The 22,777-nt window shown below is 41.6% G+C and overlaps 3 protein-coding genes across 8 annotated transcripts in view; 1 reads left to right on the top strand and 2 right to left on the bottom strand.

The window, feature by feature from the left end:
• ttll3 (tubulin tyrosine ligase-like family, member 3) overlaps positions 1 to 4,524 on the top strand; it is a 6,478-nt gene extending 1,954 nt beyond the window's left edge. For 2 of the 4 annotated variants that reach the window (XM_068315458.1, XM_068315459.1), the window contains 9 exons: positions 351 to 406; positions 502 to 630; positions 738 to 852; positions 1,029 to 1,109; positions 1,225 to 1,405; positions 1,654 to 1,802; positions 2,092 to 2,335; positions 2,461 to 2,896; positions 3,018 to 4,523. In XM_068315458.1, the coding sequence (XP_068171559.1) occupies positions 351 to 406; positions 502 to 630; positions 738 to 852; positions 1,029 to 1,109; positions 1,225 to 1,405; positions 1,654 to 1,802; positions 2,092 to 2,335; positions 2,461 to 2,896; positions 3,018 to 3,755 (2,129 nt within the window). In that variant the 3' untranslated portion in view covers positions 3,756 to 4,523. Of the gene's footprint in view, positions 1 to 350; positions 407 to 501; positions 631 to 737; positions 853 to 1,028; positions 1,110 to 1,224; positions 1,406 to 1,653; positions 1,803 to 2,091; positions 2,336 to 2,460; positions 2,897 to 3,017 lie in introns of all 4 variants that reach the window. The other 2 variants (XM_068315460.1, XM_068315461.1) reach the window with 2 other exon arrangements.
• A 1,636-nt stretch (positions 4,525 to 6,160) lies between these two features.
• On the bottom strand, positions 6,161 to 9,866 carry LOC137595849 (class E basic helix-loop-helix protein 40-like). The gene is made up of 5 exons (XM_068316193.1): positions 9,440 to 9,866; positions 9,252 to 9,315; positions 8,999 to 9,106; positions 8,480 to 8,603; positions 6,161 to 8,292 (listed from the first exon to the last, which is right to left on the bottom strand). The coding sequence occupies exons 1-5, from the start codon at positions 9,508 to 9,510 to the stop codon at positions 7,388 to 7,390; spliced, it is 1,272 nt and encodes a 423-aa protein (XP_068172294.1). The 5' UTR covers positions 9,511 to 9,866; the 3' UTR covers positions 6,161 to 7,387.
• A 2,189-nt stretch (positions 9,867 to 12,055) lies between these two features.
• Positions 12,056 to 22,777, bottom strand: part of itpr1a (inositol 1,4,5-trisphosphate receptor, type 1a) — a 59,173-nt gene continuing 48,451 nt past the window's right edge. For 2 of the 3 annotated variants that reach the window (XM_068314399.1, XM_068314401.1), the window contains 9 exons: positions 21,811 to 21,986; positions 20,146 to 20,310; positions 19,598 to 19,787; positions 19,405 to 19,497; positions 18,267 to 18,412; positions 16,610 to 16,775; positions 14,710 to 14,870; positions 14,011 to 14,172; positions 12,056 to 13,414 (listed from right to left, as the gene is read on the bottom strand). In XM_068314399.1, coding sequence (XP_068170500.1) covers positions 13,328 to 13,414; positions 14,011 to 14,172; positions 14,710 to 14,870; positions 16,610 to 16,775; positions 18,267 to 18,412; positions 19,405 to 19,497; positions 19,598 to 19,787; positions 20,146 to 20,310; positions 21,811 to 21,986 — 1,346 coding nt within the window. In that variant the 3' untranslated portion in view covers positions 12,056 to 13,327. Of the gene's footprint in view, positions 13,415 to 14,010; positions 14,173 to 14,709; positions 14,871 to 16,609; positions 16,776 to 18,259; positions 18,413 to 19,404; positions 19,498 to 19,597; positions 19,788 to 20,145; positions 20,311 to 21,810; positions 21,987 to 22,777 lie in introns of those variants that run through there. The other variant, XM_068314400.1, reaches the window with a different exon arrangement.

Here is a 22,777-nt window from a genome sequence, read left to right as displayed (position 1 = left end):
CAAAGCTAGTAGGAAAAGAGCTCATTCAGATAGAAGACTGGAATTCGTGGTATTTTTAAATTGTTGCTTTTTTGTTCATTTAATGACTTAAAGGTTGTTTTATAGAACTCAGTCCTTAAAAAGCTTGAAGTGCAGACTGGATTTGTGTAAAAGTAACTTGAGCACTAATGTGTGTACACATCCCTATTCCTTTAACAAAGTCCTCTCCACAACATTTATGTGTACTCTTCACAACATTCATGTGTACACACACACACACACACACACACACACACACACACACACACACACACACACACACACACACACACACACACACACACACACACTGTCCTTGTCTGTTGAGACAGAGAGCGCGGATGAAAGCCGGAAAGCGGAGTACCTCGATGACATGTATGACCTCACGGTGAGATAAAGAGGACCAACATGACAATGATGCTTTGCACAACCTGACAACAATGCAAATGAACTGTGATCCTCACCGTCCCAAACTCTCCCCAGTCCCGCTTGGTTCGAAATGAAATGACACACTTCTACTGGACGACACGCAGAGATGATGTGGACTACCGCTCTTTGAGGCATGATCAAATGACCAATCACTACGCAAACGCTGGAACATTTACCACTAAGGTCTCATCCTGCAGACATTCTAATGACTGATCATCAAAAATACAAGTTCCTCAGCTTTGGCTGTAAAAAACCAGTAGTTTGTATCCTGTGTGTGTATTGTATTTCAGGTGGGGCTCTGTGTCAATTTGCGCAACCTCCAATGGTTTGATACAGCAGATCCTGACACCTTCTTTCCGAGATGCTACAGGCTTGGGGCAGAGGATGAAAAACAAGCATTCATAGGTCTGCCACATGGTTCTATTCACTGTGTCTCTAACAAAAATAGCCTGATGTGCTCACATGTAAAGAACTTGGACCAGATATAACTGGACAAGATATCCGTGAATTGTACAACACACTCTATTTAAGTAATTTTAAAGACATGACCTTTCTCTTTATGTCTATTTCCTAATGACAAGAGGATTTCCGGAGGACGGCGTGCACTAGCCTGCTGCAGCATGTGGCTGAGATAAATGGATGGAGGAGAAATGGAACAGAGGGTGAGGAAGAAAAAGTCAAGAACCACTTCTCTGAAAATGATCAACCGGGCCATGATATGAAGTGATGGGCAGGATTCAGCAGATTCTTCGCTGTTCATCTTTTTTCCATCTCTAGAGTCGGAAAATGTGGAGCTTCCATTTGTTGGTCCTGGAATAATTGGCATGGCTTTACAAGTGTGTCAGCAGTTTCTCAGTGCTTTGGAGCACCATGACATTGATGCAACTGTAGAAACATCCCCTATGGTCAATGAACAGAAGTGGGCAGATTTTTTACAAGACTACTACAAGGTGGTGCAGTGAGTATAATTTGTAGGACCTTTCTGGGTTATCAATAGTAGTCCTGAAGTTATACTAAATATTTCGACAGTGCTGAATACTCAGGTTACCTCTCAAATCAACATATTTGTTCAAAAAACCCACTATTATGTGTTTTAAAAATAAACTAATATTATCCTGTTTCAGTTTGAACCCTTTAGACTCCGTTGGGAGATAGGGTCACTTTGGTTGAGCCTATATGTAAAATGGTCTGTGTGTTTTTTCATAGTGAAGGTGCACGGATCAGGGGCAGTAGTGTGTTTGTGGAGCGCTGCCAGGCCATGTTAGTCAGACTGCAGATGGTTTGCCCTCAGCTGGATACAGATGGACTAAATAACATCTGGATCATCAAACCAGGGGCCAAGTCCAGAGGAAGAGGTGACCCTTTTATCTGTAATGATGAAAAGTTATCATAAATCAGACTCTTTAACTTCCTCATCATCATCATAGATATTCCTGAATACTGTACTTCATTTTACATTTTTCTGTTATTGTTTTCATTTAATTTGATAAATTTAATTATACTGTCTACCTTCACAGTGATGTGACGGAATGTTAATCTGGTATTTCCTTAGATGGCCATCAGAAGCATCATGTCTTCTCATTGAAGGCGTTGATATCAATAATTCTGTTATGATTTGTTGTGGGACTTTGTTTACCGATGCAGGGATTGTCTGCATGGATCGGCTGGATGAGATCGTGGCTCTGGTGGACACTGACAGATCTATGACCAAGGAATGTAAGTGGGTGATCCAGAAGTACCTGGAACGTCCTCTGCTAATCCACGGAACCAAGTTTGACCTCCGTCAGTGGTTCCTCGTCACGGACTGGAACCCCCTGACTGTGTGGTTCTACAGAGAGTGCTACCTGCGATTCTCCACCAAGCCCTACTCAACCAAAACTCTGGACAGGTCAGCGAGTGGGTCAGACATAAGAGAAATTTGTACGTAGCCTTTATTGCATTGTGTCGGTTGTGCTTATTGGATAAATTTTACCCCTATCTCCTTGGCCTTACCTCTTTCATCCTTTTCTTCAGCTCAGTCCACCTGTGCAACAACTCCATCCAAAAGCACTTTCAGCCCGCTCGTGATCGGCATCCAGGAGTTCCAGAGGACAATATGTGGTCCTGCTCTCAGTTCAGGGCTTTTTTAAGGCACCAGGGCCGTGGGGAGGAGTGGGAGTCTAAGGTGGTCCCGGGCATGCAGCAGGCATTGGTCCGGGCTCTGCTGACAGCTCAGGACCTGGTGGAGCCCCGCAAGGCAAGCTTTGAGCTTTACGGAGCTGACTTTGTATTGGGCAGAGATCTGAGACCTTGGCTTCTGGAGATCAATGCTAGTCCGACGATGGGCTGTTCCACGGCTGTGACTGCTCGCCTCTGCCCCGCCGTGCAGCTGGACACCCTGAGGGTGGTGCTCGACCGACGGACTGATCCCAGTGCTTACACGGGAGGCTTCAATCTAATCTATAAACAGGTTGGAACATCTTTACACATCATGCCAAGAGACGGTAGACGCTCATTTCGTGGGGATTGTTCTGAACCATGGATATAAACCAAATGCATTCTTCTCTTTTTTTACTTTATTGTCCTCCCAGGCTGCAGTTGAAGTTCCTCAGTACATGGGATTGAGCCTGCTAGTGGAAGGAGCCCGTTTAAGACGACTCAGACCTGCTCATAGACAAACCGTATTATCCAACCTACCTATCACCATTCCTACAGATCAGTCCTCGTCACAAGAGGATGAAACAGCACAGAAACCATCAGGTCAGATCTTCCCAGCCTCGTCTTTTCATTGCTCATGCAAGGGGAAGAAGAAGCAGCTCTCATCAAAGTCAGCGTCTCCTAAGAGAGGACACCGAGGGACAACAGAGGTTCACAATACATCTCATGTTTGCAAGTCCCACTTCAGTCTGGCATTTGAACAGCCTTTAGTGATACAGTCTGAACCTCAGAGGAAAGCGCAACGCTTAGGGGTTGGCACCAATGGGATATCTGTAGTCCCATGGAGCCTTTCCTTTTCCCTCAGCTCCCGTCACGGCACGTCTGGTTGTAAACGTCAAATGAAGCCAGATCACGACCTACATATTTCCAGAACCTTCCTTCGCCATACAGCTGTCGAGCCTCGCCAAAGGACTTCCTCCCAGGTAGTTCCGTCACTCCAAGTTCCCCTTCCTGCTTTGAAGGTCTTCAGTTTGCGGCCCAATATCGCATCTGGAATTGTGGCAAACAGGTCACCTCAAACCTGCATCCACAATCATCAGTCATTCCTCTGCACTAGAAGGCAAAGCAAGTTCAGATTCAAAGGAGAGCACAAAGAGGAACACACAATTTAATGTGATCCAAGAAGAAAAGTAGACAAGAAGGTGCTAATGAAGTTTGTTAGTATTGGTATTAAATTTGTATTCTATTCAGGTAAAGGCTAATGAGCAACTTTTCATAAGCAATTCAACATTAAACTGTCGAATTGATGAGTTGTTGCCTCTGTCGTATTAATCCAATCATGTGTAACAGGAGCTGATCATTACACATTACTTTGACTGTTTTTTAATGATTTTCATAATTACCACTGCAGTAAAATAAACAAATGTGATTCATATATACGACATAATGCAATGATCAGAGGAAGGACCAGGATGCTGGTATTTTAAATACCCAGCAGGGGGCATTAAAAGCTAAATGATTTCGCTCTGCAACTTAAAACCAGTCTTTTATCATTTCTGTCTTCCTAAAAAAATGTAGAAATAATTTCTGTGCTGATAAATATTTGAGAACAATGGGCCAGAGCTAATATGTTGTCCAAGCTTACAAAAAGCTCAATCTCTACTTAAAACGTAGACCTTTCCTGAAAGATATAGACAATAATACCCTTTTCGAGTTCATGAACCAGTTTGATTTATAATCATTTGTATCTGGGGAACAATCTCTGTATTTGTTAAAGAACTACTTTAATCTGAGCTGCAAAACTAAAACAGTATCTGAAATTTCTATGATTCAAATGATCATGCTGACACAAGTGACATTCTATGCAGTAAAGGTCAAAACAGATTAACCAATAGCCTCCAGAGTCCAACTATTGATATCATTTAATTAAAGAAAATAGTTAAACTCCATGACATGATGGTTGATTATCTCTAAAATCAGCTTGCAAATGGAATCTCATGATGGCAATAAAACATGGAAGTCCCCTGAAAGGAACGGAAATCAATTTAAACATAATCAGGTTAGGAGGAACTAATGACATTTAAGTCACACTGACATTGGATGGGCCAGCACAGACATGTAAACGTGTTGATACCTGCAGAGTTAAATACAGTGCTGTGAAAAAGGATTTTGTCCTACTCAGACAGACATTTAAATCATAGGAGTGGCTTAGATTTGTGCAAAAAGACTTTGTGAGTGACCACCAACAGCTTTTACATAAACATTAATTCAATGAATGTACAAAGTTAGTCAAAAACAAGGGCCACAAACCTTATGGTTGTGTGACCCTTTGCAGCAGCAGCTACAGTCAAACATTTGCCATAACTGGTAATGAGTCTGTGGAGGAATTTTGGCCCACTTTTCCTTGAAGAATTGTTTTACTTCACCCACATTGAAGGAATTTTTGAGCAGGAACTGCCTGTTTAAGATCATGCCACAGAATCTCAATCAGACTTAAACCTGACTTTGACCAGAATATTTTCTTAATTCTTAGGATTAAGATGTTTTTTTGGCAATAGATGACATGAGCCTATGTATTCTTTTTGCTCAGCAGTGGTTTTGTCTTGGAACTTCCCCACGGATGCCATTTTTGCCTGATCTATTTCTTCACTGAAGCAAATGAGGCCTGGAATTCTTTAGATTCTGTTCTGGGTTCCTTTATGATATCTTGGATGAATAGTTGATGTGTTCTTGGAGTGCTTTTGGTAGTTTGGCCACTCCTGAGAAGGTTCATCACTGATCCAAGTCATCTCCATTTAAGGTAATAGCTTTCATTGTGGTTCGTTGGAGACCCCAGAGCATTAGAAATTACTCTGTAACCATTTCCAGACTGATGGATGTCAATGACTTTCTCATCTGTTCTTGAATTCTTTAAGTCGTGGAACAATGTGTTGAATTCTGAGATCTTTCAGATCACTTCCGTTTGTCAGACAATTTCCCGCTGAAGTGATTTCATAATTCAGCAGGTCTGACAGTAATCAGACCTGGTTTCCAAAAAAAAAAAAGATCCATTTGTAGTTAAGTCACAATTCCCTTTTCACTTAGGGCCAGGTAGGTTTGGATTTCTTTTCGTCTTAATAAATGAAGTTATCCTTGAAAAATTCAATTTTGTTTTGTTATCTAATATTAAAATGTGTCTATCACAGGACTGTACATTGTAACAGTGCTATCATGTAGCTTGTGATATGTTGTGATTGCACAATACAAAGCAGATTGTAGCGTTACGTAGCAAGTCCTCGAGTCCTAGAGCAGAGCGAAGAGCAAACGAGTTTCTTCACCATGGCTGACAAGAGGCATATTGATCTCATATTGATGCTTCAAGAGATGAACTGAAACTGTTTATTCTTGTGTTTACTTGTTCTTGTATTGATCAACCCAGACGGTTCACCATCAGGAGAGCCTGGCTACTCGTCTGCCATTACATAAGTGTTCTCGGTGTGAGCGTTGTGCGCTATAGAACAGCTAAATCTGAACAGATCGAATTTCATTGTAAGACATTTTCGCACACGTTCTCCTCAGTCACAGACATTCAAAGGGATCTTCCACAGGAAAAAAATATTTTATTTATACACTTATGTATATCAACATTTATAGACAAAATATGTACATCAAACATCTTTCATGTAGGTCCCAAAATATAAAATCTTAAGTACCTCTTTCTATAGAAAACTAGTCTTCTGATAAAACGTATACATTCACTTCTCCTCCGCACTCCTTTGACTCCAGTATTCATATGGTACAGAGAATAAACGTCTGAGATTTGTAGCTTTTCACAAGGCAACAGCAAGAACAAACACCAGGTTTGACTCAAGCAGAAACAGATGTTGAGTATGCAGACCAGGTCCAGCACAGTGCTACAGTATGTACACAGTTTCTGAGTACACAACATACAAGTTTCCACATTTGCCCACCATCTATCTCTTTGGATGGATAGAGTGCAAGAACGGGTATCAAAAATAGAAATGTACACAAAGTCTATGAACAATACTTACAGGAATTCCATCTAAACTGACTGTTTTCATGAAAAGCAAGACTTCCCATTCAGTGTGGTCATGTGGCGGCCCAATCCTTCATCCATGCATGGAGAGTACCTTTACCCATGTCTGTACCAACATGAGGAAACCCCTTGTATTCTTGCCCGTCATCAAAGTGTCTGATTCAACGGGCGTTTTCAGTGATAATAGTGGCAACGGTGATGTAAAGGGCATAGGCAACAAATACTGAAATATTACTACTAACATTTGAATCATCACTTTGTAAAGTACAAAGATAGCATGTCTCCATGACAACGAGTACAGGTGAGATGCTTCAGTGTCACCAGGGTTTATACTTTTAACAGCAGCATCCAAAAAAAAAACATCTTTCTTTACATTCAACCAAGGTGTGTGTGTGTGTGTGTGTGTGTGTGTGTGTGTGTGTGTGTGTGTGTGTGTGTGTGTGTGTGTGTGTGTGTGTGTGTGTGTGTGTGTGTGTGTGTGCAGAACTTTAACATGATACATTTGCATTACAATTGCAGTAAAAATCACTGAGCGTTAAACATTCATCCAGAGTTATGCGTCTGTCAGATGTACATGGATATTTGTCCGGCCTTCACCCCCCCTGCATCTTTTATGAAAGTTCTATTCTTTGATTTTTGACCTCCAGGCAGAAGAAGAGTGAACACCAGTGAGGATGGATGGTGGAAAAGTTCAGTCATGTTCTCATTCTGACTACTGTCCAGGAGCAGAGGTACTCGAACAGGATCATCTCTTCACCCCTTTGTGTTTTAGTCTTTGGTTTCCAAGTTGAGGGGTGGTACCTGCTTTAATGCCTGAAGGAGGGCAGGAGAGTCCATGGGGGTCTGAGAGATGACCGGAGCCGGAGACCCTCCCCTGGGAGACAGCACGAGCTGAGGTGGAGGTGGTCTTTCGCTGGGTGAGGAGCCCCCCATGCCTGGGTAGAGCATGGGCACACCTCCAGGGTACCAGCACTTCTCCAGCATTGGCAGATAGGCTGCAGCAGAAGGTGGAATGAGGTAGAACGGCATGCAGAGGGGATGAGGAGGAGGTGGGTGGTTGGGCGATACGCTCATGTAACTACCATAACCACTAGAGGGCGATGATGACTCTCCACCTGAGAGCAGCTCGTCCTCAGACGATTCCACCCGGGGCCGTTTGTGGCGCAGCTCTTCATCCTCCTGCTTGATGCTGGAGCTCTTCCTCTCGCCCAGCACTCGCTTCAGGCGGTTCTCTTGACCGTAGTAATCTGGACGTCCCTGAGATGCCCCAGACTCCATCTTCTCCAGCTCTCCTCCATAACCACTGTCTGTGTCTGTGTCACTGCCACTTTGTTCACTGCTGGTCGGTGCGTACGCCCTCTGGATGACAGGCACGCAGTTCCTTCCGTAACCTTCGCTGGGTTTGGGGGGTAGGCTGGTGGGGGTTTCCTTGTGAGGTGGGTGCTGGCGATAGGCAGCGATCTCCTCAGGTTGAGAGCGGAGCGGCGTGCGAGGTCGAACAGGACTCTGCAGCACTTCTGAAGCTAACTTGTGAAGGTGATTGATCACGTGGGAAGGTGTGAAGTCTTCATCTGTCTCGTGATTGGCTAGATACTGAAGAATCTCCCTGGTGCACACGTGGAACCCAGAGCGGAACATCTCCTCGGATTTCTCTTGGTTGACAGGAGGCTGATCTGCAAACACAACAAAAAATATCAGAAACTCTGCCGTACTTCCCAAGGCAATCATGGATTATCTCGCAGTTATGCATATTCCTGTCGTTACACACTCAGCCTATCCATTTGCATTCTTTTGAACAAACCTGTCATGTGCCACATGAATATTTATGTGCGTGTATGCACTTGTGTGTATGCCTCTTACCGATCTGCATGCCGTTCTGCAGAGCGAGGATCTTCTGCTGCTGCTGCTCCAGAAGACAGGTGAGGGCTTTCACGTGTTTGAGCGTCAGCTCCAAAACCACAGCCTTCTCCAGATGGCCCAGAGTCTGTGGGGAACACACACACATACACACACAGAGTCAGCACAGCCTCACCTGTTACACAACACATCAAACTAAACTCCACTATCACGTATACATCATCTATGGCCGTCTGTGCCGTCGTCATAAGCAACCATAAAAAATAATCAATGAGAAAGATCATAATATAGAATAACTATTATAGATGCCTTTCTGCCTTTAAAACATGATGTTTCAGTTGTGTATTTATTGAACTGATTTATTAAAGAAAATTGAAGCAGTGGACACTGGTCCATGAAGAGAGGCGCCTCACTGCTGACGCACTACAGCCGGTGATGTAATACTACCGAACAGCCACTCGATGGAGCAGACTGCTGAAGGCAGCCAATCAGGAAACCATCCCGACCTCAGCTCCAGCTTACCGTGAGTTTCAGGTGCTCGGGTAATAAATCTTTCAGCTGTGCGATGCATTCGTTTATCCGGTCACGCCTTTTCTTCTCAATGAGTCTGTGAGGCAGCTTGTAGGTTTCCTGCGTGGACAGACGACATTGTTGGTTTAATTAAGACGATCAGACAAGAGTTATGTCATAGTTCAACCATTCCAGACTAGAGTCGGCTCACATTCTTTGTTAAAAAGAAAAAAAAAAAAAAGCGGTAAGAAGTTGAGATACAGACCTTGCTCTCCTCTCCTCTCTTCAACCCTCGCCTGGGTTTATAAACGTACATCGGGAAATCCATTCTATATAAACACACACGAACAGATATTAAAATGTGAAATTTTAGTACAGCAAAAGCACGAGATAAAGAAGAAAAAAAATGACTTTTTTGTTGTTGTATTTTTTCTTGCCCTAAGCGTAACTTACCCCTGCACATCTGACAGATCCGCCTGGTGTTTGGACAGAGGAGGTGGTTGCGCGCTCGGAATTCGCTCCATTCTTCTTTTTATTATTACTCCACTTAAAAAAGTCAAGGTGCTTTTAACCGCCGCAGTCACAAATAAATACGCATTTATTGACGCCTGATTTAAAAAAAAAAAAAAGCAACCTTTAACTAAATTTACTTAAAGCCTTTTTGCCGCCGTGTTGAAATCCAGCTGCTTAAAGCCTGTTTTTTTTTTCCTAATAGAAGTATTTGTCTTTTAAAGGTGTAAAGTCTGTTTGATATCCACGCCGCGGTTCCCGGTGCAGAAACGGAGGTAACCCTCTTGGTAGCGCGTTGGGAAAATGGGGGAGGACTGGGAGACGACTTAAATAAACCCTCTGACTCTCCGCGCAGCCTGACCTACCACTGTCACATGAGGCTCACGTGTTAAACGGCGCTGTCTCCGCGGCGGAGTGACCGCCCACTTTTCAGCGATAAGCAGCCTCAGTGGGCGGACGGAGTCTGACGTCACCGCGAGAGGCGGGGCCAGCCGGATCCCGTGTACCACCATGCTGAAGTGTGTGGAAATAAGGCTGAGCTCGCCACCGCTAGTGGAACGTGCTGACGGGGAACCGGCGCAGAAGCGCAACAGACCCGAAGCACGGGTGGATCTGGTTCCCGCTATAATTAAAACAAACCACACGAAAATAAAACTAGCCGTGGAAATACCCAGATGGTTCATCACACGGCGGAGTCACAGCATGTCCACCAGTATAATGACCTCTCAATAACAGCAATAATAACACACAGCATCTATAGACATATAAAGGTGGTGTAACCTACAAGTCTGCACAAAGTAGGTGATTCTTTTCCTAGTTGGGTCATGGTGTGTGTGTGTGTGTGTGTGTGTGGGAGGGGGGGGGGGCACGTGTGCCTTTGCGTGGCTGAGGACGGTGTTGTTGTCAAGAGGCCGTGCCAGCAGTCACGTTGATCGGCTCATGGCCCCGGGAGCCCGCTGAGTGCTGAGGGCACATGCAGCACCAGGCGTCTGCACCAGCCGGCTGCAGGCTGGAAACACATGTTGCATCCCTCTGGACAAGGTTTATGTCTATTTAACGTTCTATGATAAGTTCTCCTTGTTAAAGGATATTTTTTATACACCCTTAGAAAAGATTAAAGTACGATTACCAAGGCCTTAAAATCACCCAGCATTTATTTACCTTTTTTTTCCCATATTTACATAGAAAATATAAATAGTTTGTCTCAATAAAAATAATGCACAAGGTAATGCTCTTCATAAAAAAATCCCCTGAATAGGGATAGCAGCGTGTACACTTCCAATATAAGGAAGTATGTGTCATTTCACAATTATCAGTTGGTGATATTGAATGATTTTGTTTGAATTGTTTCCATTGACTGTTTAAATCAGTGTAGAGTGATGATTTTTTTTAATGACATATGGATAAATGTGCCTTTTTGGAGATTGTAGGTAACCTCAGTCAGAATTATGTGATTGGTGAGAGTATTTTTCTTTGTCTGTTTTTTTTTTGTCATGGAAATAAATATTTATTAGCTGCTTGGGTTGACTGATTAATTTTAAGTTTATTTATACAGATATGGGAGGCTACACAAAGTTTGATAAGGTTTGATAAGGCCACAATTCTTAATGCTTCCATCCTACATTTTGAAGCTATCTTGTAAGTCAGAGGCTGATTTTCCTTTGGTTTTAAAGTACATGAAAATATCAGCATTTAAAGGGCATTCCAGAATAAAGAGATTTTCATGGGTTGAGAAAATAATCCTATGTAGAAACAATCAAGGATCTTCATTACTTCATACTATGAAGGACTTGCATCCTCTGACCACATGCAACAAGTTGAGATGAAGTCTTGTATTGAGTTTCGGGGAGAAGATATGATGATTAGAAATTGACAACCGTATGCCTGCATGATTCACTGGAAATGGAATAAGGACAGAATACCCCTCAAATATAATCTAAGGTAATGTAAGACTGATGCTTTTATTTTTACTCACTTAACAACTTTAGCCATTTCTCGTTTGACAAATTATTCTGTTGTTGGTAAGATTCAATTATCTCAAGTTCAAAAGTCATTTAGTATTTTTTATGTAGCTTTCTGTCCGTATAAACAGCTCATTTCACTAGTATGAAACCATTTTCTCATGAAAATCAGTGTTTATTTCTTGTAATTTACCTTATCTTTGTAGCTGTGTAAATTTTATATATTGCCTTCACGCTCTGGTAATATCCAAAAAGAGCAAATGAAAACTAAATATGTGCAACCCTTGCATATGATCAAAGTACTAATATGTTTATCATGCAAAGTGTTTATAAGATAACTGCACTTCCTTGTTTGTAGAAGACTACAGATAAGGTTTAATAAATAATCTGTAGTCAAATACAAAAGTTTATTTCCCTGCAAGTCCATTCACTGATGGGACAACAGAATTGCAGGCAATCCCATCAAGGTTTACCATTTGCCCGGATAGTTAGATATATTTTAACAGAAATTCCAACATCTTCATAAGTACTCATCTTTAAGCCACTTCCTCACCCATGCATACTGTGTTAAAAACTCACCAATAGACTATTTTCCACACTTGTTTATTCCCAGAATGGAATGTTTATTTCAAACACAAACCACATATTTAGTATAAAAGTTCCGTTTGGTCAGACAACACTCCATAACGGCATGTATTAGACCTTTTTTTTTTTTTTTTTTCATCAGACAAACATTCATTCTCTTATGGATGATTTACGAAGTGATGAACCAAAATGTAACAATAATTTAGGTGCTACACAAAATATCAGTGCTTTAGGACTACATGAATGACAGACGGATTACATATGTAAGTGCAGACAAAATATTAATCTAATTTAAAAATTCTCCCAGAATCCTACAAGTTTGTTTCTACATTATGATGTACTGTATGTCACTGCTGTAATTAAACACATCATGGAGCAAACTTCAGAGGGAAAGAATCACGCTTCATTCCTTCTTCACTGTAGTTTTAATATGGTTCCTTTTTCAGACTGATATCTAGTAAAATGGGTCAGTATTTCCCTGACATCTAGTTTCAGTGTACCCTTTAATCATTTTATCTCAAGTGCCCTAGAACAACTAGAACCTTCTCTTGGGTTGAAAAACATTAATTAAAATGATAACGAATGCTTGCCCTGAAGATTAAAAAAAAGTAAGAAAAAAAACCACAGGTTTTATAACAAAATTAAATTTTGCAAAACTGAGTTGCACAACCTTTTCATGATGTTTGGAGGTGATATTTGTACCCTTTTTAAAAAATAAAAAAAAAGATGGATTTCAAACATAAAAAAAGCAAATCCTAGTTCCCAAAAATAGTTTTCTTTTTGAGACTGCATATAATTAAGTCTTCCTATTGCTGCCAGACAGAGACAAAAATTTAACTAATGTGTTGAATGGTTTGAACAAATCAAAGTGTGAACTGAGTTTGCTGGTGTCACAGAGAGAATTAAAACCTCAATACAAGATCACCTCAGAAGACTTCTCCGGAGAAATGTCAAACCTTTGGCAAGATGACAGACTCATAAGGCATTCAGGGTAGTAAAGCTGCAGTTAACAGATATTATCTCCTGAACCTACAGGACTGGCTTCCCAGGACCTGATGACGGTGAACACTCCACCCACACATCCACACTATAAACCATGAGTAACATACTCAGACAACTTCCACTTCACACAGACGCGCAGAAGCACATATGTTGTTATTGCAGGAGCGTCTGGTGAAGCATACAGACATCAACCTACATACATACTGGAGACGGGCATGTTTTGGCAGTCTCCTATCACAGTCAAGAGTGCACAGGCACTAGAGATGCTGGCCCCTCAAGGCCTTCAGGCAGGCTGCTGGGGATTGATGTTCATGTGAGGCGGATGACCAAGAAGACCAATGCGTTGCTTCTGTTTCCTCTGCTCCGTCATCTGCACAGAGAAACGCAGAATCGATTCCATTAGCACTCAGTTCTATAATCTCACCTGGGTTCAAGAAACTGTACACAAATAATCAGATTGTAGATTAAATGTACTCTGAACTGGTGGTAGTAGCAATAAGACATAATATTTTGTGCAGATGTTGGAGTGTGTGAGCTAGCAAACATGACTGTAAACAATGAAAGAATTAAAATATAGGTGCATTGTAAAAGTAATATATTGTGGAGGTAGAATGGAATTTACACTGCAAAGATATTAAATCCTCCAAAACAACATTCTGACATTTTTATGTTTGTTTTATTCTGTACAAAAAATAATCAATTTCTATTCTGAGTAATAGGTAATAAGGTTATTTTATTACTCATTGGAGATTCATGCAGACGTGTGATTTATTGTCTTTCTTCATAGTGCACCACTTTTTATTTTACACTCAGTACTCAATGATGTCCAAAAATTCTCAACATTTTCCTACATTGAAAATGGTCTCAAAAAATTTGCAATATCCCGTTGGAGGAGGGCAAATGTGGGTGAAAGACAAATGATTCATCGAAACGAAGGAGTAACTGAGTCACTGTCATACGATCTACCTGCTCCTTGAGCTCCGTCAGCTGTCCAGACAGGTTGGACACCAGCCTCATGGTGGACTCCAGCTTCTCCTGCAGGTTCCTGATTTCATTCTGCTCCCCCTCTCCGTCGCTGCTCACCAGCGACATGGCTCGCATCCGTGGGAACCAGTCCAGGTTGTGTTCCTGTCATCGATCAAACATATCACATCTCAACTCTCTTTCAGTCAGTTGCAGTGATGTAGTTTTACAAGGATAAATAAAGTTCTGTAAAGTTATAATAGAAGGCTGTTACTGTTTTGGGAATTAAGATATGAAGAATGAACTCTAAATAACACTGGGTTATAACCATTTATTTCCAAGGAAGATACTTACATGTAGTGATTGCCACAATACTAACCAAGAAGTGTGAATAATCTAACAGAAATCTTGGTGAGAACTCCTGTTATCATGCCTAGATCAGCTTTATTGTGACATCGCTAATGTCTTGCTCCAATTACTTCCCCTTTTTCCACCTACGTCTGTTAGTGTCATTAAATAGTTATAAAGGACATGTCTGCTAGTTGAAATATTAGAAGATAAGCACATAATTTACTTTGTATGTATATTCGGCATCGCCGTTACCCCTCAGGCAGCATGGTCTCATAATAAACCTAACACGCACAGGAAGAAACCCACTATCAACTCACGAAATGGAAGTGTGTGTCAGTACTTTATATTTACCTTGATCATTTCAGCCACATAGCTCTCAGGGCCTGTGTATTCAGTAGAATCTTTGACTTTAACCAGCACAATAAAGAACAGGTAGTGCCACATGTTGTGCTCTTCTTTAATGTGCTCCTCAAACGTCACCGTCTTGTTGTCAAACTTGTCCCGCTCCAGGCCTGTCGAGGGGCGAGAACAAACACCATTTGTGGTGAGTTATGAAGAAATAAAAATTTGACGGAGGTGAAAAAGTAGATTAGTTACACTCGTGTATTCAGTAAAACCCCATTGTCAGATGCTTTAGAATGAATAAAATGATGTGCAGCACACTCTGAGGAGTCTGTGACTATATTTTGTGTCCATGAAAGAGACGAATCTGTGCATTGACTTATTTTTGCAGCATCTTGCAGACATTAATGGAAAAAAGATGCATGGGATGCATTTCATGTGGGACATTTTCTATGTGGATTTTATTAGTCAAATATTACTTTTCTTTAAAAATATTCCAGATAGACGTTTAGATAAGCCCAATGTTGCATGTGCATGTTGCTGGTGATGCGCTGTCTTAGTCACAGTGTCACAGTATCATTATCAATCATCCATCTTTATGGTAGAGAAGAGAACAATCCTCCCTCAGTCTACCAGCAGAAAAGTGCTGTGAAATAGTCGGACAATTCAAATACAGTAGAACTGGAAGTTTGGCGAGTTTCTCATTATCAAGAAGAGGAGACACTCCTCAGGAAACCCAGGAGCTGGGATTCCACTTTCAACCCACTGATGGCAACGCTGGCAGAGCAATAGTACAACTTAGCCACACTAAGCGCTTCTGAAACACTCTGGAGCCAAACAGGTAAAAAATATCCCCATCCTTACATGTCACAAACACACCTTCAGATGTTTTTATGGGACTGTTAGTGAAATAATTGCATAAGTGATCACAACTAAACAGAGTTTTATCAAGCAAAAACTTATACATTATAACATTATATAAAATCCAAATAAATGGTTTACAAAACAGCAGGAGGATGGTCAAACACTAGCCTGTCGAGCTCAATGCCTATTTTTTGCATCTCTGGTTACGAAACTCCTGTGGCCTGACCTTCAGCAGCGATGGTTGGGTGGGTGACATAATACTGCCCTCATTCCATATGCTTACCACTGAACACAATGCACAGCACGTATAGCACATAGGGCTCCTATGCATTGCTGCACGGCAACCCTTACTAATTTAGACAGTCAGGTATGTCATGCACATATAAGGGAATGCAGATGAGGCTACACAGGGACAGGGTAAAGGTAATCCGTGAAGTCAGACATAACATATGGAATGAAAATTAAGCTTGTGCATATGAAAATGTGTGTGTGTGTGTGTGTGTGTGTGTGTGTGTGTGTGTGTGTGTGTGTGTGTGTGTGTGTGTGTGTGTGTGTGTGTGTATGTGTGTGTGTGTGTGTGTGTGTGTTGTGAGAGAGAGAGAGAGAAAGAGGCATAAATTATGGCTGGAAGCTGTCATGACTCAGCCTTCTTTGGAACGGCAGCCAAGCAAAAGAAACAGGAAGGAGGTTGACCAACTGTGAATGATGTTACAGACTTACTTAATAAAAAAAAATGTAAAAATTACCCACATAAATACCAAGGAATCAACATTCTGAGAGATGGATTTAGGAAATAAACAAACGGCATGAGATGGATTTGATGCTGTTCCAGTTGTTCATCTTCTCCAAACAACAGTTGAAGTAAACAGAAGAGTCCAGTCCTCACAAGGAGCTGGAACCTCTGACTGCTTGACATTTCTCTTTCCTGAAAGTAAAACTATCTGACTTAATATTATTACTGCAGATTTAACTACAAGCTTAAGTACAAGTCCACTTTGCCCACCCATCCTGTCACAACTGACTCAAACATGGTGGAAAGCCTCACCGCAGATGAAACATGTGGTCTTCAGGACTTCTTCTTTCTTCTGTTTCTCACTCCTTAGGTCCGCAAAGGTGTCAATGATGACACCAAAAATGAGGTTGAGGACAATGATGATGACCATGAAGAAGAACAGCAAGTCATATATCACTCTGGCTGCAAAGAGGGGCTCCTGGGAAAGGAGGAAGGAGAGGAGGTCAGATGTAGAGCAGGTTAACCTTAAAAACACAGAGACAACAGAGGCTTCTGCACCGTCTTGAGACTCACTATTTTATTGAAGAATGATCTTCTTCTTTTTTTCCAATTGGGGATCAACACATCAGATTACCTTTTTACATGTCACCCCCACATGTCTTCCTCTGTCATACCAACTCCCTCCATGTTTTCTCTCACAACCTCCATAAATCTCTTCTCATTCAGTTTAGCTCCAAACTAATTCATTCCCCTTTACTCCGATGCATACCTCTACCTGTCCAGGCTCATCTCAGCCTGCTCCTTAGCTCCACTACAGGTCACCACCACTACAGCAAACATTGCAGTTCAAGAAGCCATGATTTTACCAGGTTGAAATAACATGAACTTTCATCTTCATGGATCTTAATGTAGAGACAAGACGAGATGTCTGCAGTTCAACTTGAAGCAATCTGTGACTGTGGTGAATGCAACAAGTGTCTATTTTATAGCTGCAGTCACTACGAGCTATGATAGACTTCAATGCTCGTTTGTTTTTAGTAATTCCTCTAAAATTGAGATGAATCTGGTGGAGACAAACAATTGCACTAATGCCCTGAGAATGTGAGAACTAATAAAACTAACCAAACCAAAATTTCAGTGGAAATTAACATTTAGAATGTAATCCTAATTAATCAGTTTGATCAACTGAGCCAACATATATTGTATGTCCCCTCTGAGTTAGTGATGATGCTATGTGAGGATTAATAAAGTTCATTAAATGCTACATGACGTTACCAAGCCACAGGAAATACATACTGCACTCATCCTGGAATGTTCACATATATTCGCGTTTATGGTCAAAGCATTAAACAAATGACAGTGAATGATTTAAGGAGACTTATTTTAGATTTTATATATATATATATATATATATATATATATATATATATATATATATATATATATATATATACATACACACACACACACACACACACACACACATATATATATATATATTTATATATATATTTATTTATTTCTTAAGTCATATCAGCCATGCAAATTCTTGCCGTCACACTTTTTAATAATGGACCTCAGCAGTATTTTCTACGGCTGTGTAGCTGTGTAGCGAATACACGCAACCGATATCCACATCCCCTTTTGAGATCATTGGTGATTGAGCCAGAATTATGTGGAAAGCTATTTTGAGGTTTATGCCCAAAGGCGGAGGCATTGCAGCTGCGTGGAGACGTTGTGAAACCTCCATGAAACAAAAAACAAGTCCAGAGCAATATGGGCTCGCAAGCCAGCTCACGTGATATGTGCAGCTGCTTTGTGTGTGTGTGTGTGTGTGTGTGTGTGTGTGTGTGTGTGTGTGTGTGTGTGTGTGTGTGTGTGTGTGTTTAAGGCTCAAGCTCGCACACATTCACATGTACACACTCACACTCACACGCACAACAGATAGTCAGTGTTACATACAGTATACCTCCTTGGAAGGCTTGCGAAGAACATCCCCTACACCACCTCCACTCCTCAAGCCATGACTCAGAACAGTGACGATACACATGAGCAGAGAGTCACACGTTCTCTCCTTGTCTCCATCCTCCTTGCTATTGTCCCCCAAATGTGACACTGAAACAAAAAGGACTACGTAAGTCCAGGCTGTAAAAGAAGCATGTATTGGCACTACCGTGCCTGTCATTTACATTAGTCTACACTTAAAGTAATTCATGTGACTCAAAGGGATCATTAAACATATTTTGCTTCGTTGTAGAACTTTGTAGCTGTTGAAACCTTGCATCATGTTTTGGTTCAAAGTGTGACTGCAGTTAATCAAAGCAAATGTCTTTTCGTTAAGCTGGAATGTGACAACAACCTCAGATGAACTTTTTCTGAGGCAGATAGAAACTATTACACAGCAATGAAAGATTAACTTTATCATGTTGATCGATCATTACAGAAGAACCGAGAGGGAGACACGTCACAGATATTCGATGGACTAGATGCGACACGTGACTTTCTTGCTGTGTTTACTGGCATTCTGATACTTTCCCGGTTCTTGGCTGATGGATGACACGATAAGATTATCATGACTAAAGTAGATCAGTTTTTTTAATTGGTCATATCTCTGATACTGTTTATGATTTTCAATGTAAACAAAACTAAGCAATTAACTGGATTTTCCATTTTAACCTGCAGATACCTCAGATCAGATTCACATGAGGGTCATGAGGGGGCCCTGTACATTTTTGTGGCCAAATGTAGTCATGTGACAGCCAAGGAAACCACATGAATTAAAGTCAGACTTGTAAAACCGCAGCCCTCAAAGAAAGAAATGCACAACCTCTGCAGAATCCTCCCACAGCTATGCTTTCACTTTTGTGGTCTGACAAGGTATGCATGATATATTTTGAATATTTCAAACGAACTCTGAAATTGACTGCCAGGTCACTGCATTTTAAAACCAAACCATCATCAAAACCTACTACTGGACTTTTTGGTTTTTCATGTGGTTACTTCTAAAGTTGAGTTTGCCCGAAAATGTGATAAATTCAGAGTCAGATATTGTTGATATACTGATTTAGTACTGAGGTATCTGTTCCACATAAAGCCCCTTGTCTTACCTTCCTGCAAGTCTCCCATAGTGCAGTTCTCATTGGCCCCTTCCTGACACGTCCCCACAGACAGAAATTCACCAGCCAGACTGGCTCCATCTTCTAGACAGCAGGAAATGTTTGTTATTCATGAATAAAAGATATGATCTGTGATCCGTTTCACTGTTTGAAAGAGTGACAAGTGACAGCAATTTGTTTTTACTCAGAGTCGTGTTGGGGACACGATCCACCCCCAGGATGAAGTCATCCTTAAAGAAAATGTAGCCGACAATGGAGAACAGGTAGACCAGGATGAGAGCCAGCACGGCTGTGAGCACAATGGAGCGTCCGTTACGGGTGACACTCTTGATTACGTTGAGCAGAGTTTCTTCTCTGTAGACGAGGTCGAACAGCTACGGAGGCAGGGTACACGTTTAAAAAAACAGAACGTCAATATTTAGGCTGATAGATTCAGATTTAGAAATGATCAAATCAGATTGTATGCTACGTGTCAACTTGGGTAGAATATTGTAATACCTGACATACAAAAAGACCAATATTTGTTGCACCAAAAAGTACAATATCTCCTTAAATTTTCCATCTTTTAAAACTGCATTCAGAGATTGAAGAAACCTTTCAGTCTTGGTTTTACCCAAAATGTGCTGCTTTTAAATCTCTTCACCTTGTCAGCTGCCTGTCTTAAACCAATGCAACTTGGGTTTTTGTACTTTCAGCCTGTGTGTTTTCAATTGGTATGTGAGTCTCCCTCACCAAAAGACTGTAGAAGAAGACATGGCCAAAAACCCCCAGGCAGCAGATGATGAGGTAGAGGAGGTGGTAGAGGAACTCAAAGTCCAACACCATGGCTTTGTAGCCTCGTGTGAAGGTTCCTCGGTTCCCCACGAAGCTTATCAGGAAGATGATTTTATTACACACCTAAAAGACAAAGCCCATCCATATTTAATAATTAATCATCACTAATCATCTTAATACTGAGAAATTAACATGTTCTTGATTGAGCACTGTGAGTCAGGCACAGACAGTGTTGACAGCAACATGGTGGGACCTGGATGGCAAGTGGTTCTACAGGCACAGAAGTAAACCAGTTGTTATTGGCTTTCTAACGTAACTTGTAGAAGACAATGGAATGATCAGAAACAGTTAAATTCCTGTAGATTCCTGCTGGGTTTTTCATAAACATGTAACGTGTAGAAGTGTTCCTCAAAAGTCCATTCGCTTGTAGTATACCATTGTGACAGAGCAGATATGAGAATGAAAGGACAAGTGTCTTGGCAGACCGTGGACCAGATGAATGTCAATGACATTTTACACTAACCAGGTTATAGCAGTAAATACTAGCGGGTTCCTCCAATTTCCTCACTTAATGTGATCCCTCTCAATGACCTGCTTCTTCTGTACTAGTACTTCCTGTCAGTGGAGATGATAACAGTGTGTGTGTGTGTGTGTGTGTGTGTGTGTGTGTGTGTGTGTGTGTGTGTGTGTGTGTGTGTGTGTGTGTGTGTGTGTGTGTGTGTGTGTGTGTGTGTGTGTGTGTGTGTGTGTGTGTGTGTGTGTGTGTGTGTGTGTGTGTGTGTGTTTTGTGAGTTGACATCTAGAGAATCTTGGCTGAGGGTGGTGTTACCCTGTCTGGAGTCCAGTGATGCCCTTCACTTCCCATGACGCAGTCATGTATTGCCAGGAAAAAGTGGGGCAACACCACCGGCAAACTGGGCACTGGCCACAAAGTGGGCATGAATGTGAGTGAGAGATGAAAGAGGAACTTAAAACAGAGCACACACACACACACGTCACAATTGATCCGAGTCCGATGTGACTCACCTACAAATTGTTCTATTAGTTTTATTTGACTCATCCAATCATGTTTCAGCTCGATAAAATTCCATTCCCTTGTATTGTGTCGGGGTTTCAAGACTAAAGCAGGACAAACAAAACTAAGAACTGTGGGCGTAGAAAGACACCCCCAGTGATTCATTTGGGTGATCTGACCCACTAAGTCACATGTGTCAAACTCAAGGCTCAGGGGCCAAATGTGGCCTGCAACATCGTTTTATGTGGCCCGCAAGAGCATAAATGGTCCGGGTGTCTAAAAATAAAAAAGTCAAAAGTGTGCTTTCACCAAAAAGTATTTTTCCCACAATGCAGTAACTTAGCCCATTTTAACACTGACAAGAACGTTATAAAAGGATTTATAAAATGATTTTATAACAGAGCAATAAGCAAACTGTAATGTTTGTAACTTAAATAAGTAATAAATTTAGAGTTATTATGGAGTAGTTGCATTTATGTTACATTACATTGAGTTACATTTAGTTACATTTATTCGTTACATCTAAACCCTTTGAGGACAGTCGTGATGCTGATGTGGCCCTCGGTGAAAATGAGTTTGACACCCCTGCACTAAGTCTAAAGACTCACATTGAAGGCGCCCAACAGGAAGAGTGTGGGCTCTAGGCCAACGGAGAAGATTAGACGTAGAATGGTGATGATGACAAGGGCACGGATGCCCAGCGGCTGGGGCATGATGATGACTATGACCAGCGTGGCCAAGACTCCCATCCACAGCAGCGCAGACAGGTGAGGATCCAGTACAACTGCAGAGGATATACACACACACACACACGCACACACACACACACACACCACCGGCTGAGTTCACAGACATGCAAGGATACAGACTTGCATTTTCAAAATATCAACAACCTTGTTTCATGTCGTTTGTCACATCCTGTGAGCCTGTCATGTGTGAATTTTAAAGAATGTGTAGAGGATGACGGTGCAGTTTGCAGGTGAAATTGAGACATGGCTGGGTCAACAGGTTTTTAAATGGATCTCACTAAAGCCTGCCTGTCAGGCTAGCCTCGGGGCTTTTATGGGTGAGGCTCTGAACTCAAGGGAAGATGGTTACATAACACCCAAAAGCCTATGACATACTTTTTATGTGTATGGGGTTCTAAGCTTAGCAGGAGCCTACCTGATGCTTCTTTGGATCCTGGGGTGAATCCAGGATTAATGTCCTTATCAGGGGTTTCATATGTCGCTCAGGCTTAAACCCTCAAGCTGGCTTGACCAGCCTAAAATCTTGGACTGCTGAATCCACAAGTGACTTTGTTTTATTAAAACACAGGAATAATGTGTGTCTGTGTTTGTTGGAAGAACACACAATGGTGACAGACGAACCCCAGAAAGAAAAGAAGAAGAAGATATGAATCTGTTGAAATAAGAACAGGACAAAAACAAGAAAATGGGTAGAACTGAAAGGAGTAGAAAAACAGAGGGAGTTGCGGTGGATGAGAAAGCAAAGGAGGAGGACTGCGGGTAAGTAAGTCCTCCTTTCCTCCCTTACTCCCTATTCTACCACCTTGCCTGTCTGCGTCTCCTTCCC

This window comes from Antennarius striatus, chromosome 5 (genome assembly GCF_040054535.1).
Source record: "Antennarius striatus isolate MH-2024 chromosome 5, ASM4005453v1, whole genome shotgun sequence".
Classification (NCBI taxonomy): Eukaryota; Metazoa; Chordata; class Actinopteri; order Lophiiformes; family Antennariidae; genus Antennarius; species Antennarius striatus.
Note: the sequence above shows the minus strand (reverse complement) of the source record. Positions and strands in the feature narration are given on the sequence as shown.

Excerpts from the sequence above, each read along its gene's own strand:
- LOC137595849 (XM_068316193.1), bottom strand. The coding sequence starts at position 9,510 with ATGGAGCGAATTCCGAGCGCGCAACCACCTCCTCTGTCCAAACACCAG. Across the intron at positions 9,107-9,251 it reads AGAGAGGAGAGGAGAGCAAG|GAAACCTACAAGCTGCCTCA; the intron begins GTCTGTATCTCA and ends CTGTCCACGCAG. Across the intron at positions 8,293-8,479 it reads GCAGAACGGCATGCAGATCG|ATCAGCCTCCTGTCAACCAA; the intron begins GTAAGAGGCATA and ends TTGTGTTTGCAG.